Below are 15,637 nucleotides of genomic sequence, written 5' to 3'. Positions count from 1 at the left end.
GATTGGTTTTGGCCCATAATATCTTTCCATCAAATATATATTTGATGCCTACCAAATTCACCAATATAAATTATGATTTGGCTAAGATAGAATCAGTATAAAAAGAGTAACCTTTGCAATGTATACCTATACATTGAGCTCCAATGAGATCGCAAACTCACAGTCCAAATGTCACACTTACGTAGATATGACCGGCTCGAAGAAGTAGCATTTTAGCAAATGAGTGTGTTTGTCTGTGGCTGCATTTGTGTGAACGTAATATTTAATCTGTATGAAATACATTGTACAGGGTGGCGCACTCGAAGTGTAACTAAAACAGAAGACTATAACTTTTTTGTTTTTTGATATTTTTTATTGCTCTAAAGGCACGAAATGTTGCAAAATGATACAAAATTTAAAATCAATTGAAATGAAATACACGAAAAAATATTCGAGTAACGAAACAATGTGATACAGATCCATTCATATGAAACAATGCGAGAGGATTCGTTCATAACGACACTGCAGACAAAAAATCTATCAAAACGGAACACCGCAAAGCGAAATACTTAAAACGGCACATACTATGTTTCATTCTTACGGATTTCTTTTCTATGTTCCATTTTAATGGATTGATTTATTTTTGTTTCGTATCTGTGTATTGAGCGACGAAAGTCTCATGTTCATTCCAAGCTCATCAAATATAACATCCATCCAACATTATATATAATAATACATGAACACAGACACTTTTGTGGTCAATGCTTATTGTTCTATAACACCACACAGGAAATCCTTTGTTAAGTTTTTTTTTTTAAATTGCATTTTTCAACAAAAAAAATCCTTCATCCCAACCGCTTATTTAGCAAGCCAAATTATGGATTGAAATACAAAAATTAGTCTAAAAAATCCTCTTGGGTTCAACCGGCACTTCAAAATTATCTCAATTTGAATGAAACACCATTTGAATTGCGCGAAATGCAAATTTTTTTTATTCGAAAGCAAATATGTACAAATGTTTTTTTTATAGAATTGTATTTTTGCTCTTTTTAGATGCATTGGATAATTTTTAAAATACGGAATACAATTGAAACTCAGTGAAAAATATCACAACAACAAAAAATCGGAACGAAAATTTTACAAATCAAATGTCTGCCAAAACAAATACAATGCGAATTTGCGCATTGATATATGAATATTTGGAGTGTTGCTTGTTTAGAGCTATTCGAAAATAAAAACTATCATAGAATCTACAATCTATGGACTTAAAAGAAACTACTTTAGTTAATTTAATAAACATAAAAATTAACGCAAGAGAATAAATTATTTTGATTATCGTCATTCACAAAAATTGCACAAACGACTGTAAATAAATAGATTCAAATTCAAACGAAAAAAAAACAGAAGAACATATAAGACCAAATGTCTCTGGACATTTTGGCATGGTAAACATATCCTACGTGTAACGAAAAGAACATACGCCATATTTTGACCTAATCAAAACAAATTTTAACTTAAATTTCGAAACAGAATTTCATTATTGTGTTTTTTCTTCGGCTAAATAGGTTTATCAAACGTGATCACACTCAGCCATATGAATAATGGAAATCGGGAATGTGTAGAGCCGTGTATCTTGACACTCTGGCCGTTTGCTTAGCTTGGTTTCGCTTTATACCCTTTGAATTTCAAATAGTTTAACCTCCGTGTCATACCAAATCGCCGGATCGATGTTTCTGAAAAAAAAAAAAAAATGCGAAAGAAATAGAAATTGGCGATTTGAATCGAACGTAAAAAGTCTCTTGAATAAAATAAAGTCGAACAAAAATACAAACTTTCATCAAATTGAAGAAAATTTCAAAAAATTGATTAAAATTTACCTCAAGTAAATCACACCCCACATATAAGTTCGGAACCAAGCTGTTGTTCCGCTATTTGCTTGGTATTTTCGAATGAGAATCGGATGCGGAACGGGTAATAAGCCAACCAATGTGCCGTGCTGAAGAAATTTCAAAATTTCTGACTCATCAGTCAAACCTCTGCTCAAAAATAGAAAATAAAATTAGAAAATGCCAGCAAATTGAATATCACCACTTGACACGTACTTATCAATACAAATTTTCTCCACTTGAGGTACTAACACCTGAAGTAATCTCATAATCGTTTGCAATGGTAGCTTTGCTCGCCATGAAGCCACCCATTCGGGTGTTGGTGTCCAAACGGAAGCTGCATTTACTGGATTCGATGACACACGAATGCTGCCACGCTATTCAATTTGAAATGGGAAAGATATTGGATAGAATAGATCTATACAATTAGCAACATAATATTCGAGTAATCAAACATATTTGCAATGATAAGAAACTCTCTTAGTTCTTAAAACATACCAAAGAGGGCGCCAACAGCTGTACATAGAAATGTCCATAAGAAAGCGCCCTCTTTGTCAAATATCTTGTTGTTGGTCAAGAAAAAGTATGTTTAGTTTCCTGTGGTTGCATATTTGGTTCATTAATTCACTCGAGTTTAATTTTCTTCTTCAAAATAGTTTTTTTTTCCTTGGTTCAATCGAATCTGTTTTCTTCAAGTTGAAGAAGACTTCAACATTTCTTTCAAATCTTCGTATTGAATCTCACCTGATTAACAGTTCGTTTCAATGGAGCTGGCATTGGTTCTTCTGGTTGGGTTTCGTCGATGGACAATTTTGTGAGCTCCACATTTTGAATGTCTTGTACGTTTGTACTATCACAATGTTCATTCATGGGACTAAAATCGCAAAGTGGCGCTTGCAACGGATGGGCCGATTCTCGTTCGGTCATCGTGGCAATGGCGGGTGTGTCGAGCAACGATGCTTTGAGTGTACCCGGTTCGGCTGGCAGAGCCGGACGTGAACCTTCCATTGACTCTTCAATGTCACTTTTGTTCTCAATGCTTGAGCCATCCTCTTCATCGGCGACTGCTGGCAACGGTTTCACCGCTGGCGCCACGGTATCTTCACTAAACGATCGTCGTTCCGTTATTGGTGAGGCAGTTTTTGGAGTTTTCACACGATTCATCGTTTGTGCGACGCCCAACTTTCGGTTACTCAAACATTTTGAAATGCCCTGCAAATCGGATGGCAAATTGGCCAACGCATGGAACACATGACGCTTTCGAATGATTGTATACACTAAATTTGCATTGCCTGAAATCGAAGAAAAATGGAACGATGATTACATTTTGATATAATTTTTGGATTCAATGCGTCTCTCACCATCAAACTGATATTGAATAATATTGTTGAATATTTCCAGTAGGAAAAACACTAAATGATGATTCGATGGTGCCGAAAATAGAAACCATGGTGTGCTAAATGCTTCTAACAAATGCAATAGCTTGATAGCCGCCACCATTGACAGAGTTTTTAAGTATGGTGACACTGAAAAGATTAAAATGCATTAGAAAATTTGATATTTTGGCAGTTATTCCAATTCAATTAAAAATCAAAACGATCGAAATTCGTGTAAATCATCTTGTGTTGCTCACCATTGACCAAAATCGTAAGCAAACAATCGAAAAGCGGTTGCAGTCTTTGATGGCCCGTCGCAATTATTTTGTGAAAGACGGTAATTAATAAATCCGCATGTGATCCGGTAAAAACTGGAATATCCATGGGAACAGTAGCTGTGTATGGTTTATTGAGTCGAACACCGAAATTTCGCTCGCCGGATAACAGAAGCAAAATAAAAACGCCAATGTGCATGAGACCAACGCGAGCTGTAATAATAATTTGAAATGCTCATTAAATGAATATGGAAAAATAATGGCAATAATCCGAATTAAGCTTGTGAACATAAGAAAAACCAACAACGTACATTGATCGGCGCGTGAATCGTTTAAATGGTATAAAATGGGTACCAAAACGTCGAGCACGTCGCTGCTTTTCAGCACATAATATAAAAATTTCTTATTGTAGTCGCAAATTTTCCAGAAAAAAACTAGCAATTCTTGATGGCAATGCAGGCGTTTCGTCGAATTAGGTAGATAGCTTTGTACGAGTGGATTGTTGAGTAGGCGGGTGATGCCTTTCAAGCAGAATTGAAAGTCTTCGTCCCGATGAATGCGTGACAGATAATTTATGAATAAGTTGTCACCAACACTGTTGGCCTCTTCGAAACTAGTAGCACCAGAACTGTTTGCCGTGCCATTTGTAGCCATTATCGAAGATTGATGCAACGTCATGTCGTGATCAAGCGTTACAATCAAGATTTGTAGACATGCTTCAACTAATGGTTCCATTGTATCGGTGAAAATGAAGTGATTGTAAGGGACACCTAATCCCACCGGATCATATGAACAGACTGTGTTCAGGAATGATGTGAATAAAGGCAAAGCGTGACGATTCTCTGCACTTGTAAAATACGCAATCCATTTGTTAGGCTCTTCACTTTTATTTGGTGTACGGTACATTGTTTCACTGAAACAGGTGAGTAACAATTTCAGTAGCTCGGTGCGTCGTTGTTCAAACTGTGAATTTTTCGGTGGCGAATGGGCAAAACCAACACCAGCATCCCAAATGTATTCACAACTATCGATGTTGGCCAACTCTTCCGCCTTGTCAGGGCCCGATCGACGAGCCGATGTCACCGTAAAATCGGGACAAAACAGCAAATCCTATGGAGAAAAGCACATATTTGACATTAGTATTAAAATATTCGAAGCAATGAGATCACAAATGAATTCAGAGAATGAAAACTTTCTTTCTCCACTCTTAAAAAACATCTCTTCTATAGAAAAGATAAGAGAATTCGTCATTGTAAATCCAAGAAATTGTTGTACTCAACAAATTCATCATTTTTCAACTCAAGCAAAAATTTCTGACAAAAAACACTGGACTCAAATCCAACATATGATGAATTTAGCAACTCATTAGACTTATTCACAACAATTTCCTCTCGAATATTTGAAAGGAAGAATCCAAACTTACACAAATTGCATTCAATAGGCTTTGTGCTAATGGAATGGTGGTTGGTTCATTTTCGTTGGCCGATGGCAATGATGACCAGAAAAAGTCTTTCCATTCGTTATCCTCGTGTATGTATGGAATGACTCTGGTAAGTAGTCGCACGCAATTTAAAGCTAGAAGGAAAAAAACAAAAATATGTTGAAAACATCTGTGAATGGGTCGTCACATTTTGTTCAGTAATTTTCTTTCTTCAAATGCATCTAACCATACCAGCTTGTTGTTCGGAATGTGTACGACAGCTGGTGTCGACGGCTCGAACCAGTCGTTCAGTTGCCTTGTAGCAGAGAGTGGCCAGATTTGCGGGATTATCTCGCCGAAGTGTTCGAATTTCACTCGACGGCACCAATGCGAATACGTCTTGTATGTTGGTGCCATGGTCAGACCAAAATTGATCCCAGAACACATCATCATTTGCATTTATTTGCTGAAATATCAAATGAAAATATAAAAAAAATTGTCACTTTCACAGCGACTATCGGCGATAATATCGTTGTGTGGTTTAATTAAACCGCACAATATGGTTACATTTGATGCCAATCATCTAATCATAATTCCACCAAATTATCACATAAGCGAATTGAATTGTTCGATGGCAATGTTTTCGTTGCACTTGATTGAACATTTCACAGAATCATATGCACATACCGATTTCTACGGTGAAATCAATCCGTGTGATTAACGAAAAAAAAAAATCGATAACCTTTGTTATTGTCTTGCTGTTTGGTGTGAAAATGTCGCTGCTGCACTTGAACAACAAATGAATGGCTATTTACCTGATCTTTGGTGCCAAGTTGAACAATCGCTTTACGAAAATTCAATTTTGTATCGACGTTGCCCATTGTCGATCACAATCTCTCGCGCTGCCTTTTTTTAATTTTTAACCAGTCTTTTTGTAATCCACACAAAAACTCGACGTCTTAATTCTCCGTAAAAGTGTTTCGAATAAAAAAACACCGATGTGTATGTTGTAGGCGCAGAGACAGCAACAACAACAACACTACTACGTATTCTGTGTGTTCGTCCTATTTGACAACTCACTATAACTTCATATGAATGGCAGAGAGAAAAATACACGCAAGAAGAAATGCTCAATTGCTCAATGGCTCAGATATGCTGATGACGGTGGTGTCGTTGTTTGACAATCAGATTCCATACATACCATGCACGTTTTTGACAAGAGATGACGCTGCTAGCGGATGATAATGATGACGACAACCTATCCATATCTCAGCAGATAACCTCAATAAGAATATTTTGTCTTTCTGTTTCGAATTTGCATACGGATTTCTCATTTCAAATGAGACAGAGATTTTATGTAAACAGATGATACGAAAAATCTTCGCCGAAGATACCATGTACACAAAAATTGAATCAAATCTCGATAAATTCAAGATTCTCTGAGTTTTTACCAGCTCTACCGTATTCAATGATAAGAGTGTGAAAAATTAAATTAAAAAAACCGCTTGATTTATATTTTTTTTTTATTGAAAATGTTTATTGAATGATCTCATCATCATTTTCATGAATAAAAAGCCACACATCCCTTCGAAAAGAGACATAAACTTTTTTAAGCGGCGTACACATTCTTAGTAGAGACGTTGTGGTGGTCCCATGGTTGATTTGATGTGCAATGAACGCACGTTTTGCCAGTGCTTCTTGAGCAACGACACCAAGAAGTTGATTGACAAGTGAATGTTTTGGACCAATTCATCTTGGGACATGTTAACGTGACCAACAGCAACTGAAAGGCACAAGACCTGGAAAACGAAAACAAAAGCAATTAGTACAAATGGATTAGATGGATTCAGAAGAAGATAGAATAAAAACGTTTGTTTGACAAAACGATTTGGATCTTAAAGTTTCCTAACGTAGGAACGTTGTTCCAATGCGGAACAATCAAAATTAATTGCATCGAGAGTGAAAATTCGAAGAAAAATGTTAAAATGTGTGTGTAAAATACGTACCTTCTTCATTTGGAACTTGATGGTGGCCTTGACTTCATCGATCTTAGCGGTCATCGATTCGTTGTGTTGCAACAAACCAGGGAATTTACCGGCTTTGTTCAAACCTGGACCCAACAAACGTGGAATTTGCTTGATCAATGATTCGGATGCCAAGAAGGCGTCGTAGCTTTTGGCCAATTTTTTCACCAATTTCTTGTTTTTGTTCAATTTTTTCAAGGCTTCAGCATCCATGAATGGAATGTCCAAAGCTTTGGCTTCGTCACAATGCTGTTGATCACCGAGAACGCACACACGCATCTTTGGACGTGGGATATTCTTGAGCCTATTCGAAATGACAATAACAAACGCGCGCACATTAGTAAATTTTCATATAAATTCCGTTGCCGGTTTTATTCTGGGGTGTGTGTGTGTGTGTGTATGGGTCATAAATAAATAGAGTGTCACTAGTTTGTTGTCGCACGAACAACACTCACCAATGCGATGTGTGTACAATCCTAACCTCAATTTAACTTTTTTTTGAAGAAAAAAAAATGTGTGGTGATTGCTTTCGCAATGACCTACTCAATTTATTTAAGACCCTGAGTGCAGGTCCGCCATTGGACATGGCTTCCTGAACCAAATGACCAATGTTTTAAAGCGTATTTCAAAAGCCAAACATATTCTCGTTTAATTCATTGTTTTGTCACGCTTAAAACATTGTTCAAATATCAGGTTGAACATACTTGACAGTGCCGGAGAAACGCTTGTCCTTTTGTGGATCGTAGTTCTTCAATCCGATTTGCAATTCGACAGATTCCAAGAAAGCACGTTTCTTGGCCTTCGAATGGTCAAGGATTGAGGCAACCGACTCATAAAGAGTGTCGCGAGAAACTTTTGATCTGAAATGATGAGAGAAAATGAAATGTTTAGTTACGACCTGTACTATCAGACAGAGTGGTGTGTTTGAACGAGCAAAATGTCCAAACAATCAGAAAAAAAATCGACTAATTTCATAAGAAAATCGGTTGATTTATCACAACATCTGATTTATTTCACAATTAATATTGCAATTTCATCCATGCCGCATAAAACAATTGCATTTAGTTGAAGCGGTTGGTTTAAAATTGCCACAATCATTGCAACCATCACGCTCAATTACACAGTTCCGGTACGATTTTATTTTGAATTTTTTTCAATAAATTCGAGATAAAAATTCACGAAAATTCGGAAATTAAATGATTCTTTACACTTTTTACTATTGAATTTCGATGTTTTTTCAACGATTTTGTTGAGGATGATTGCAATAATTTTCGATAAAAATTCTATTGGGAAAATTGTTCAACACTCACGTCATCTTTGAAACGATGTGTATAGTTTCACGTTGAAATGGAAAGAGAACCGAAGAATTCACTCGCCGCTATATGTGACTGAAAAAAGCACGTTTTGGATTGGACGTGAAGTTGGTTGGTGTCAATCTGTCAAGTCGACCAAGTGCGATGCGTTCAATTCCGTCATGAAGAAAACGCACAAATTCCGAATGTTTTCACACATTTTTTTGTCTTTTTTTTTATTCATTTTTTCATTAACAACCACAAATTGGTTTAAATAAATGCATTGAAATTAAATGACAAAACTTCATTCGAAATCACAATTTCCTCGCTCAACATTTGTTCCAAAAATTTGCATTTCAAATGATACGAATGAATTACATTCTGCGACCGGAATCGCTTGCAATTTGACAGTTCTCATTTCTATTGCAAAGCGAATAAATTCAATGTCACGAACCGAAAGGTTAACAACAGAAGGCGATCAACATGCATGAATTCGTATCGAATGTAGGCTGTCGGCGGACCTGTTGTCCAACTTGAGTACTCTCTCCATAGCATTAATTGAAAAAAAATTCCCACAGAGTATGAATTATTCGCACTGAACACATTTGTATTCAGTCGCCTTACGAACGCAAACGAAACGGAATTGAAAGAATAAAATGGTTATCACGACATCTGATGTAAGAGAAAGCCAATAAATACTTTTTATTTGTTTTAGTTTGAATATATTTGTCTTTTGTGTTTACGTGTAGAGTGTGTGCACTCGCGGTCACATACCATTTACGGCAAGTGTGTAGCTAGAATGTAATGTCGATTCGGAATTGCTGATTGATGCATGCTACTGGATGATTGATTTTTATAGTAAAAACACACATGTTACGCAATTTTTCTTTTTCTTTTCATTCTTTAAAAACACGCACACACGCAAGCGATCATGCTACTCGGTGTGTGTGGCTCTCATTTCTCTGGTGTGTGAATAATTGAAGAGATACAACATTCAAACTGTTCTCTACGGTCGTTTGAAAATGAATCGTTGTACAAACTGAAATCGATTTAACCTTGGAAATCGAAAGAGCCGACGATTTCAGCGTTAACGAACGCAATATGAATAAGATAACTTTTGAGTTTTGATGATACAATTGTTGATTTTTTGTTTGTGCCATATTTGCGTTTCGCTTGACAAAGTCATCACACGTTCCATAGAGATCGAAACGAGTGATTTAGTCAACTCATTTTGACTTAACTACTTTAGCAAGGGCTTCCTTTAGTTCGCTACAAATTGTCAGTTGATTTTGTATTTTCATTGTTGATATATCATGTCGCTGGAGGTGAGATCGTGGATCATCAGTTTTTTGGAATATTTTGCATAAAATTTCGATTGGTTCTTTATTTGGAAATGTGAATTCCTTGAAAGATTATCAATTTTCTGGAAGTGTGAATTTCTTTGGATTCCCATTTTAGGAACGTTTTTCTTTTGGGAATGTGCATTAGTTTTTTCGAAGCGTTAGTTACTTTGTTTGATGGTTCTTTTGGCAAACAATTGAGATTTGACACATTTCATATGTTAAATAATTAATTTCAAGTGGTTACTCATCATCAAATGAATTCTAAGCAATTATCCGAAGTCAAAATGATGGAACTAGGGCAAAAATGACCTAATTAAAAACAAGTTCTCACTGAAACAAAATTTTTTTCTCAAGAAACAGAATCACAAACAAAACGAGAAATGAGAAAAGAAAAAGAAAATATATCAATAATGAAACTTCAAGAAACATGGAACTAATGCCATCAATGTGTGTATTTTCAGATTTTGCCTGTGGTCTTTGGCATAGCGGCTGTCATAACGGTTGCTGTAGCTGCTCATTTTTACTTCTCCAAATCAAAAGATGGCAAAAAGAAAAAGTTGACAACTCTATTGGGCCCAACGCAGAAGGTTATGCTGCCACTGATCGAAAAGGAGGAAATTAGCCATGACACAAAACGTGAGTACTCACAGAAATTACGATTTCGCAAACTTTTTAATCAAAGAATATGTGTGACGTTGAACGAACTCGCATGTGATAAGATTGTGAAAAATAGCAGAAAATTGAAAGGAAACAAAACGATAACTCTATAGAAACAATATGAAACACACATTTTAATTTTTAATGTGTAACGATCACGACACTGCTAACTTACAAGTGGCAATCAATATACGCGAATGTGCGTGAAAATTCATTAGATAAGATTGCACAGTGGCTTGAATATTAAAGTTGAGACATTTTTTTTTCTTCCAAATTTCAGGTTTTCGATTTGGTTTGCCATCATCGGAGCATGTGTTGGGTTTGCCAATTGGTCAGCACATTCATTTGATTGCCACAATCAACGAGGAGAATGTAATCCGTGCCTATACACCAGTTTCAAGTGATGAAAACCAGGGATATGTCGATTTGGTGATCAAAGTATATGCTCGCAATGTTCATCCGAAATTCCCGAACGGTGGCAAAATGTCGCAGCATGTCGATGAATTGAAAATCGGTGATACGATCGCATTCCGTGGTCCAACTGGTAAATTGCAGTACTTTGGCGATGGCAAATTCAACATTAACAAACCAAACAAGGCTCCGGTCAATCTCAAAGCCAAATATATCAACATGATCGCTGGTGGCACTGGAATCACGCCAATGCTTCAATTGGCTCGCGAGATTTTGACTCGTGCCAAAGAAAACCATCTCAAACTTGCTCTCTTGTTTGCCAACCAAAGTGAAGACGATATTTTGCTTCGCGACGAATTGGATGCATTGGCCGCCGAGTATCCAGACAACTTTAAAGTTTGGTATACTGTGGATAAGGCTTCAGACACATGGGCTTACAGCGTCGGTTTTGTGAATGCCGACATGATTCGCGACAATTTGTATCCGCCCTCAGAAGATACCGTTGTACTTATGTGTGGTCCACCACCAATGATCAACTATGCATGCCAACCGAACCTCGACACACTTGAATACAATCCAGATCTTAGATTCGCTTACTAAACCCTTTTCCAAGCGGTGTGCTAATCGAGATGGAGAACCAGATCAAACCAGTTTTTTTTATCGAATAAATTATACTGCCGTTATGATATCTAATTGAAACGCTTATTTGTTATTCAAGTGAATAAAATCCAGAATATTTACGGAATTTTTTTTGTTGAAATTTTAGTTTCTTTTGTTTATTAAATTTACATCTTTTTTTTTTTATACAGATCAATTAGCTCCATTCTTTTGAAAAATCACACACCAATTGCCCTGATCGTAGTAGCTCTTTACAATTGAAATGTTTTCAAATTGTTTGCACAGCGTTTCTAATTCATTTTCCTCGAAAACGTGATAAAATCGAAGAAATGTCGTTGGATGCTGATCGCCTGCGCCGTCTTGGTTGGATGCTTTTGTTGAATTTTTCAATTTCCATGGCACCAAAATGTCGGTGTGCTCGAATTGTGTACGATTCGTATGAATTGGCAGGGATGATGTGCAGTTGGTTGAATTGACAATTTCTGATGTCCCTGAGCTCTGCTCAATGTCGTTACTTTCATTACACTCTTTGTCATCTTTTCGTTGGTTTCGTTTATTCTGCAGCAGGTAACTTGATTTACATTTTACCGCTTGATTCTTGGCCCATACATAAATTAAGCCTCTGCCCTTTGGACGGAGTATGCGAACCATTTCACCTACAGCACGCCGGCGACGCTCCTGAAACGGAAATGAATGGGTTTTCATTTATTGCATTTGAATTTCGATCTAAGATAATAGAAATATTTTTCATTGAATAAAGAAGGGCCAAAAAAAATTTTCACTTTGCAAAAGCACAGGTCAACGGATTCAATTTGATGTTCGAAATTGATTTTATGCAATAAGGCAGAGCCTGTTTTTTCGGGATCTTCCTCTTCTTCTTATTGTGAAATTCATGTTTATTTTATTGAATGCAATGTGAATTCTAATATTTTTTCAACGTGAAATAACCTAGGGGCTTCTATGTCGGTTTGGCATTCGAATTTTTATTCACAAATTCGCGCTCAGTGCCATGCATTCGCAACGCTGCCATATGATTTCTATGTAAACATTCGCACTCGCATTCGTATAGCAGTCGTATTTCGCTGTTCTCGAACATTCTCACGAATGCGAGTGCGAATGTTTACATAGAAATCATACGGCAGCGTTGCGAATGCATGCATAAACACGAATGAACGAATGAATTATGTAGTCACAAGTTCGCTGTCATAGTCGCATTCGTCGCATTCGCAAACATTCGAATTTTTGTTCTGTAATGCGAATGCATTCGCGAGAGATAAATCCCCTTAGGAAATAACTTAACCCTCTAATGCATTAATTTTTCCCAGGGCTGGGAGTATTAGTACTTGGTTGATTTTTGGCAATAGATGATTAAAAAAATATTCGTAATCCTAGATTCCTCATGGTTTAGTCAGGAAATGCGATTGACATAAATCAGAGAACAATCAAATCCATTGTTTAAAAGTGTCAAAAATGTGTCTAATTTGGAGTTCGAATAATTTATTTTGTCAAATTTTTGTTTTTGCACACATTTTTGTTCATAACTTTAAAATCATACTGCATAGACAAATATTGCCAAAGACAAAAATAAAGAGAGAACATTGACGAATAAAAATTCTTTTTAAAGCAATGTGATCCGATGTACGGTTCTACAGACGTTCAAATGTTGCCCGTCTGGAGGCGGTTGTATGCATTAGAGGGTTAAAACTGATTCAGAAGTAATTTCACGTTGAAAAAATATTAGAATTCACATTGCATTCAATAACAACAGGAAGATCCCGAAAAACAGGCTCTGCAATAAGCGTTGAATAAATTTTGGAATCTGGTCATTTTATTGCAGAACTTACTTCAGACGCCAAGTGATGAATTACTGCAATACTAATGCACCCATCGACGGAATTCGATCGCACCGGAACAGCCAAGCAATCACATTGAAATATGTTGAACTCTCGCTCACGACATACATTCAAAAGGCCATCGCTCCGATCACATCCAATCTAGATGTAACAAGATTTTCAATGTTGAATATTCACAAAATTGAAGTTTGAAAAAAAAAACTCAAGAATTCGCAAATCATTTACTCACTTCAAAGATATCACGATTTGACTGCAAGTACTTGCCGTTGCCACAGCCAATATCAACAAGAACGCTGCCTTTCTCAAATTGTTGAATGAATTCATTGACTTGAGGCCACGGCGAATGTCTCGTCTCACTAAAGTGATTCGCTATTTCATTATACACTTTGTGTACATTCTCTAATTCGCACAACGATGGATTTTCAATCGAATTTCCGGTGGCATTTCCTTTCGGTTTCTGTTTTTTATGCGTATCACACAGCGAATGGAACTCACATTTACACTCGGTTACTTTGGATAACCTGAAAAATTAGACAAGCAATGTGAAAAAAAAAATGGTAAATAAAAATAATGAAACATGAAATAGAAACGAAAATAAATATGGTAACAAAACCATTCCAAAGTTTTACTTTTGAATAAAACTATGCGCTGGTTGAACATGGTCAAAAATAATTTGAATATAGTTTTACTTAAAAGTGTGTAATTTTAAAAATGGATTAAAGAATTTCAAAAAAAAAAATTGAATTGAAGACAGAAACTCAGTGGCATTTACCATCTAAACGTATATGAAATGCGTTTGGAGCGGAATTTTGTGGTGAGATGACCAGCAGCGTCTCGAATCACGTCAATTTTTCTTGATGTAATACCGTGCTTCCAGCCATATCTCGATTCGCCCGACATTATGAGTAGCGATCGTCGCGGCAGCGATATTGAAACATGCGCTACATACTCTTTGCCATTCGTCGGACTCGGTTTTCGAAATTCCATAACAATATCACTGGCCAACGACAAGGACACTATGGCATCTTCAAAAGCACTGTGGGTGTCTACATGCGGTGGAATGCCTGGAATATTCAATCAATTTTTTTTTTCAAGATGTAAAATTAACAAATTTGATCATTGACGTAGCATATTGAGAGCTTTTTCTTGTCGATAATCACACAAAACATTTTTGAATTGAATTATTGTTTTCAAAAATGCATTAATTGAATGTTACCTTGTCCTGGTTCATATTTGTTGACAGTTATTTGCTGGGGTGGCTCATTTAAAACGTCATTTATTTTCTGCTCCCGGAATTTATCCCAGAGAAAGTTACAATCATCGGGTATTTTCTCATTGAGCAATGGTTTGTCTGCATCCACATTGTTGGTATCGTATCGAAATTCATAGCCAAAATGTTTCACTTGACGATGCTTCAGCACCGAACCACTTTCCTCCGCTTGATTCCACTCAATCAAATTGATGAGTATCGCCTCTTCGGCTGGTGTTATAAAATTTTCAACGATCACCAAGCCCGGTGGCAAACACTGTTGAGTCTTGTCATTGATATCTTTTGCCGGAACTGTATCGAATGCGATATGAAATGAAATCAAATCAAATGATGAATTAGTTGAAGCATTCTGTATGATAAGTATTACTAGATGAATCAAATCGAATAAATTCAAAGAGACGAATCGTGTCAGACGATATTCGGGCAGAATGTCATTTAAATTTGTAATTTGTATCAGAATAAGAAGTTAATAAATTACCATTAAATTAAATTAAATTTTGAAGTTAAAGTATTCGAAAAGAGTGGAAAACAACTGCTTATTCGTGCCAACATTATCATATTTTTCCATACAAATAACCAGGTTCATCTTTGCATATAACCAAAATATCCTATAACCACTTAAGAAACAAACCTTCGATACAATAGGTCAAGTAGATGACTGTGTCATTCTGGCCCAGACGACTTTTAGCGTGAGTTCCTTCATAAATCTGTTTTGCGTTGGTTGCATCGGCACAAATAACAAAACAGTAGGATTTATCACGCAACAGGCATAAATCAGATAAGGCACCAAATTTCGAAAACTCTGACACAAGTGCAGTTTGATCGAGTCCAGTCGATAATCCAGCATTGCATATCACTAAATTCTGTAAATTTACATGACAATCAATTTAATTCGTCGAAGCTTTCTAAACAAAATCCCATTTTTAATCCACAACCTACCTTCGTTGGTTCGTCACAGCAAACAACGCCTGCATCATTTGCAATCATGTATTGACATCGCTTTTGTTTCCGTTGAATTTTCTTCTCGTGGTTTTTCGAAATTGCATCCGTATTTTTACTGTCTTCAGGCGCCGAAAGTGTCATCTTTCCTATTAATATAGTACAATTTTATTGTGTTTTTTTTTTCGTTTGCAAAGAGTCTCTCGTCTTTGAAATCGCGCACGTTTTGTTATTGAAACCAAATTTTGACAGCTGATGGTGTTTGAAAATGTGCGTTTACTGTCAAACCGAATT

General features: G+C 36.4%; 4 protein-coding genes across 5 annotated transcripts; 1 reads left to right on the top strand and 3 right to left on the bottom strand.

The window, feature by feature from the left end:
- Positions 1-948: 948 nt before the first annotated feature.
- LOC129576247 (protein HID1) lies at positions 949-6,158 on the bottom strand. Its single transcript, XM_055460955.1, has 10 exons — positions 5,752-6,158; positions 5,189-5,402; positions 4,940-5,091; positions 3,828-4,626; positions 3,499-3,729; positions 3,227-3,391; positions 2,610-3,157; positions 2,082-2,242; positions 1,857-2,015; positions 949-1,712 (listed from the first exon to the last, which is right to left on the bottom strand). Exons 1-10 carry the CDS (start codon positions 5,815-5,817, stop codon positions 1,649-1,651), a joined length of 2,559 nt encoding a protein of 852 aa, XP_055316930.1. The 5' UTR covers positions 5,818-6,158; the 3' UTR covers positions 949-1,648.
- A 293-nt stretch (positions 6,159-6,451) lies between these two features.
- Positions 6,452-8,426, bottom strand: LOC129576250 (60S ribosomal protein L10a). The gene is made up of 4 exons (XM_055460959.1): positions 8,271-8,426; positions 7,665-7,820; positions 6,943-7,264; positions 6,452-6,735 (listed from the first exon to the last, which is right to left on the bottom strand). Exons 1-4 carry the CDS (start codon positions 8,273-8,275, stop codon positions 6,565-6,567), a joined length of 654 nt encoding a protein of 217 aa, XP_055316934.1. The 5' UTR covers positions 8,276-8,426; the 3' UTR covers positions 6,452-6,564.
- A 321-nt stretch (positions 8,427-8,747) lies between these two features.
- Positions 8,748-11,423, top strand: LOC129576249 (NADH-cytochrome b5 reductase 2). Of its 2 annotated transcripts, none has more exons than XM_055460957.1 (3): positions 8,748-8,929; positions 10,057-10,231; positions 10,533-11,423. In XM_055460957.1, the coding sequence occupies exons 1-3, from the start codon at positions 8,909-8,911 to the stop codon at positions 11,261-11,263; spliced, it is 927 nt and encodes a 308-aa protein (XP_055316932.1). In that variant the 5' UTR covers positions 8,748-8,908; the 3' UTR covers positions 11,264-11,423. The 2 variants fall into 2 exon arrangements, with proteins under 2 accessions (XP_055316932.1, XP_055316933.1); XM_055460958.1 differs by lacking the exon at positions 8,748-8,929 and adding an exon at positions 9,242-9,577.
- On the bottom strand, positions 11,409-15,622 carry LOC129576248 (alkylated DNA repair protein alkB homolog 8). The gene is made up of 7 exons (XM_055460956.1): positions 15,344-15,622; positions 15,036-15,267; positions 14,351-14,695; positions 13,907-14,198; positions 13,364-13,655; positions 13,126-13,275; positions 11,409-11,959 (listed from the first exon to the last, which is right to left on the bottom strand). Exons 1-7 carry the CDS (start codon positions 15,485-15,487, stop codon positions 11,474-11,476), a joined length of 1,941 nt encoding a protein of 646 aa, XP_055316931.1. The 5' UTR covers positions 15,488-15,622; the 3' UTR covers positions 11,409-11,473.
- Between the last annotated feature and the right edge of the window lie 15 nt (positions 15,623-15,637).

This window comes from Sitodiplosis mosellana, unplaced genomic scaffold (genome assembly GCF_009176505.1).
Source record: "Sitodiplosis mosellana isolate CC-2019 unplaced genomic scaffold, AAFC_SMos_1.0 Smas_scaffold_6181, whole genome shotgun sequence".
Taxonomy (NCBI): Eukaryota; Metazoa; Arthropoda; class Insecta; order Diptera; family Cecidomyiidae; genus Sitodiplosis; species Sitodiplosis mosellana.
The sequence above is the reverse complement of the archived record's forward strand: the minus strand, read 5'-3'. Positions and strand labels throughout refer to the sequence as shown.

Bases quoted from the DNA above. Each gene is read 5' to 3' on its own strand.
- LOC129576247 (XM_055460955.1), bottom strand. From the start codon at position 5,817: ATGGGCAACGTCGATACAAAATTGAATTTTCGTAAAGCGATTGTTCAA. The intron at 4,627-4,939 runs GTAAGTTTGGAT...TTTTCTCCATAG, and splicing joins GCCTATTGAATGCAATTTGT to GATTTGCTGTTTTGTCCCGA. The intron at 2,016-2,081 runs GTACGTGTCAAG...ATTTTTGAGCAG, and splicing joins GAGAAAATTTGTATTGATAA to AGGTTTGACTGATGAGTCAG.
- LOC129576250 (XM_055460959.1), bottom strand. The intron at 7,265-7,664 runs GTATGTTCAACC...CATTTCGAATAG, and splicing joins CGTTTCTCCGGCACTGTCAA to GCTCAAGAATATCCCACGTC. The intron at 6,736-6,942 runs GTACGTATTTTA...TTCGTTTTCCAG, and splicing joins TCAAGTTCCAAATGAAGAAG to GTCTTGTGCCTTTCAGTTGC.
- LOC129576249 (XM_055460957.1), top strand. From the start codon at position 8,909: ATGGTTATCACGACATCTGAT. The intron at 8,930-10,056 runs GTAAGAGAAAGC...GTGTATTTTCAG, and splicing joins TGGTTATCACGACATCTGAT to ATTTTGCCTGTGGTCTTTGG. The intron at 10,232-10,532 runs GTGAGTACTCAC...TCCAAATTTCAG, and splicing joins AATTAGCCATGACACAAAAC to GTTTTCGATTTGGTTTGCCA.
- LOC129576248 (XM_055460956.1), bottom strand. From the start codon at position 15,487: ATGACACTTTCGGCGCCTGAAGACAGTAAAAATACGGATGCAATTTCG. The intron at 15,268-15,343 runs GTAGGTTGTGGA...GTAAATTTACAG, and splicing joins GCTGTGACGAACCAACGAAG to AATTTAGTGATATGCAATGC. The intron at 13,276-13,363 runs GTGAGTAAATGA...TGTTACATCTAG, and splicing joins CAAATCGTGATATCTTTGAA to ATTGGATGTGATCGGAGCGA.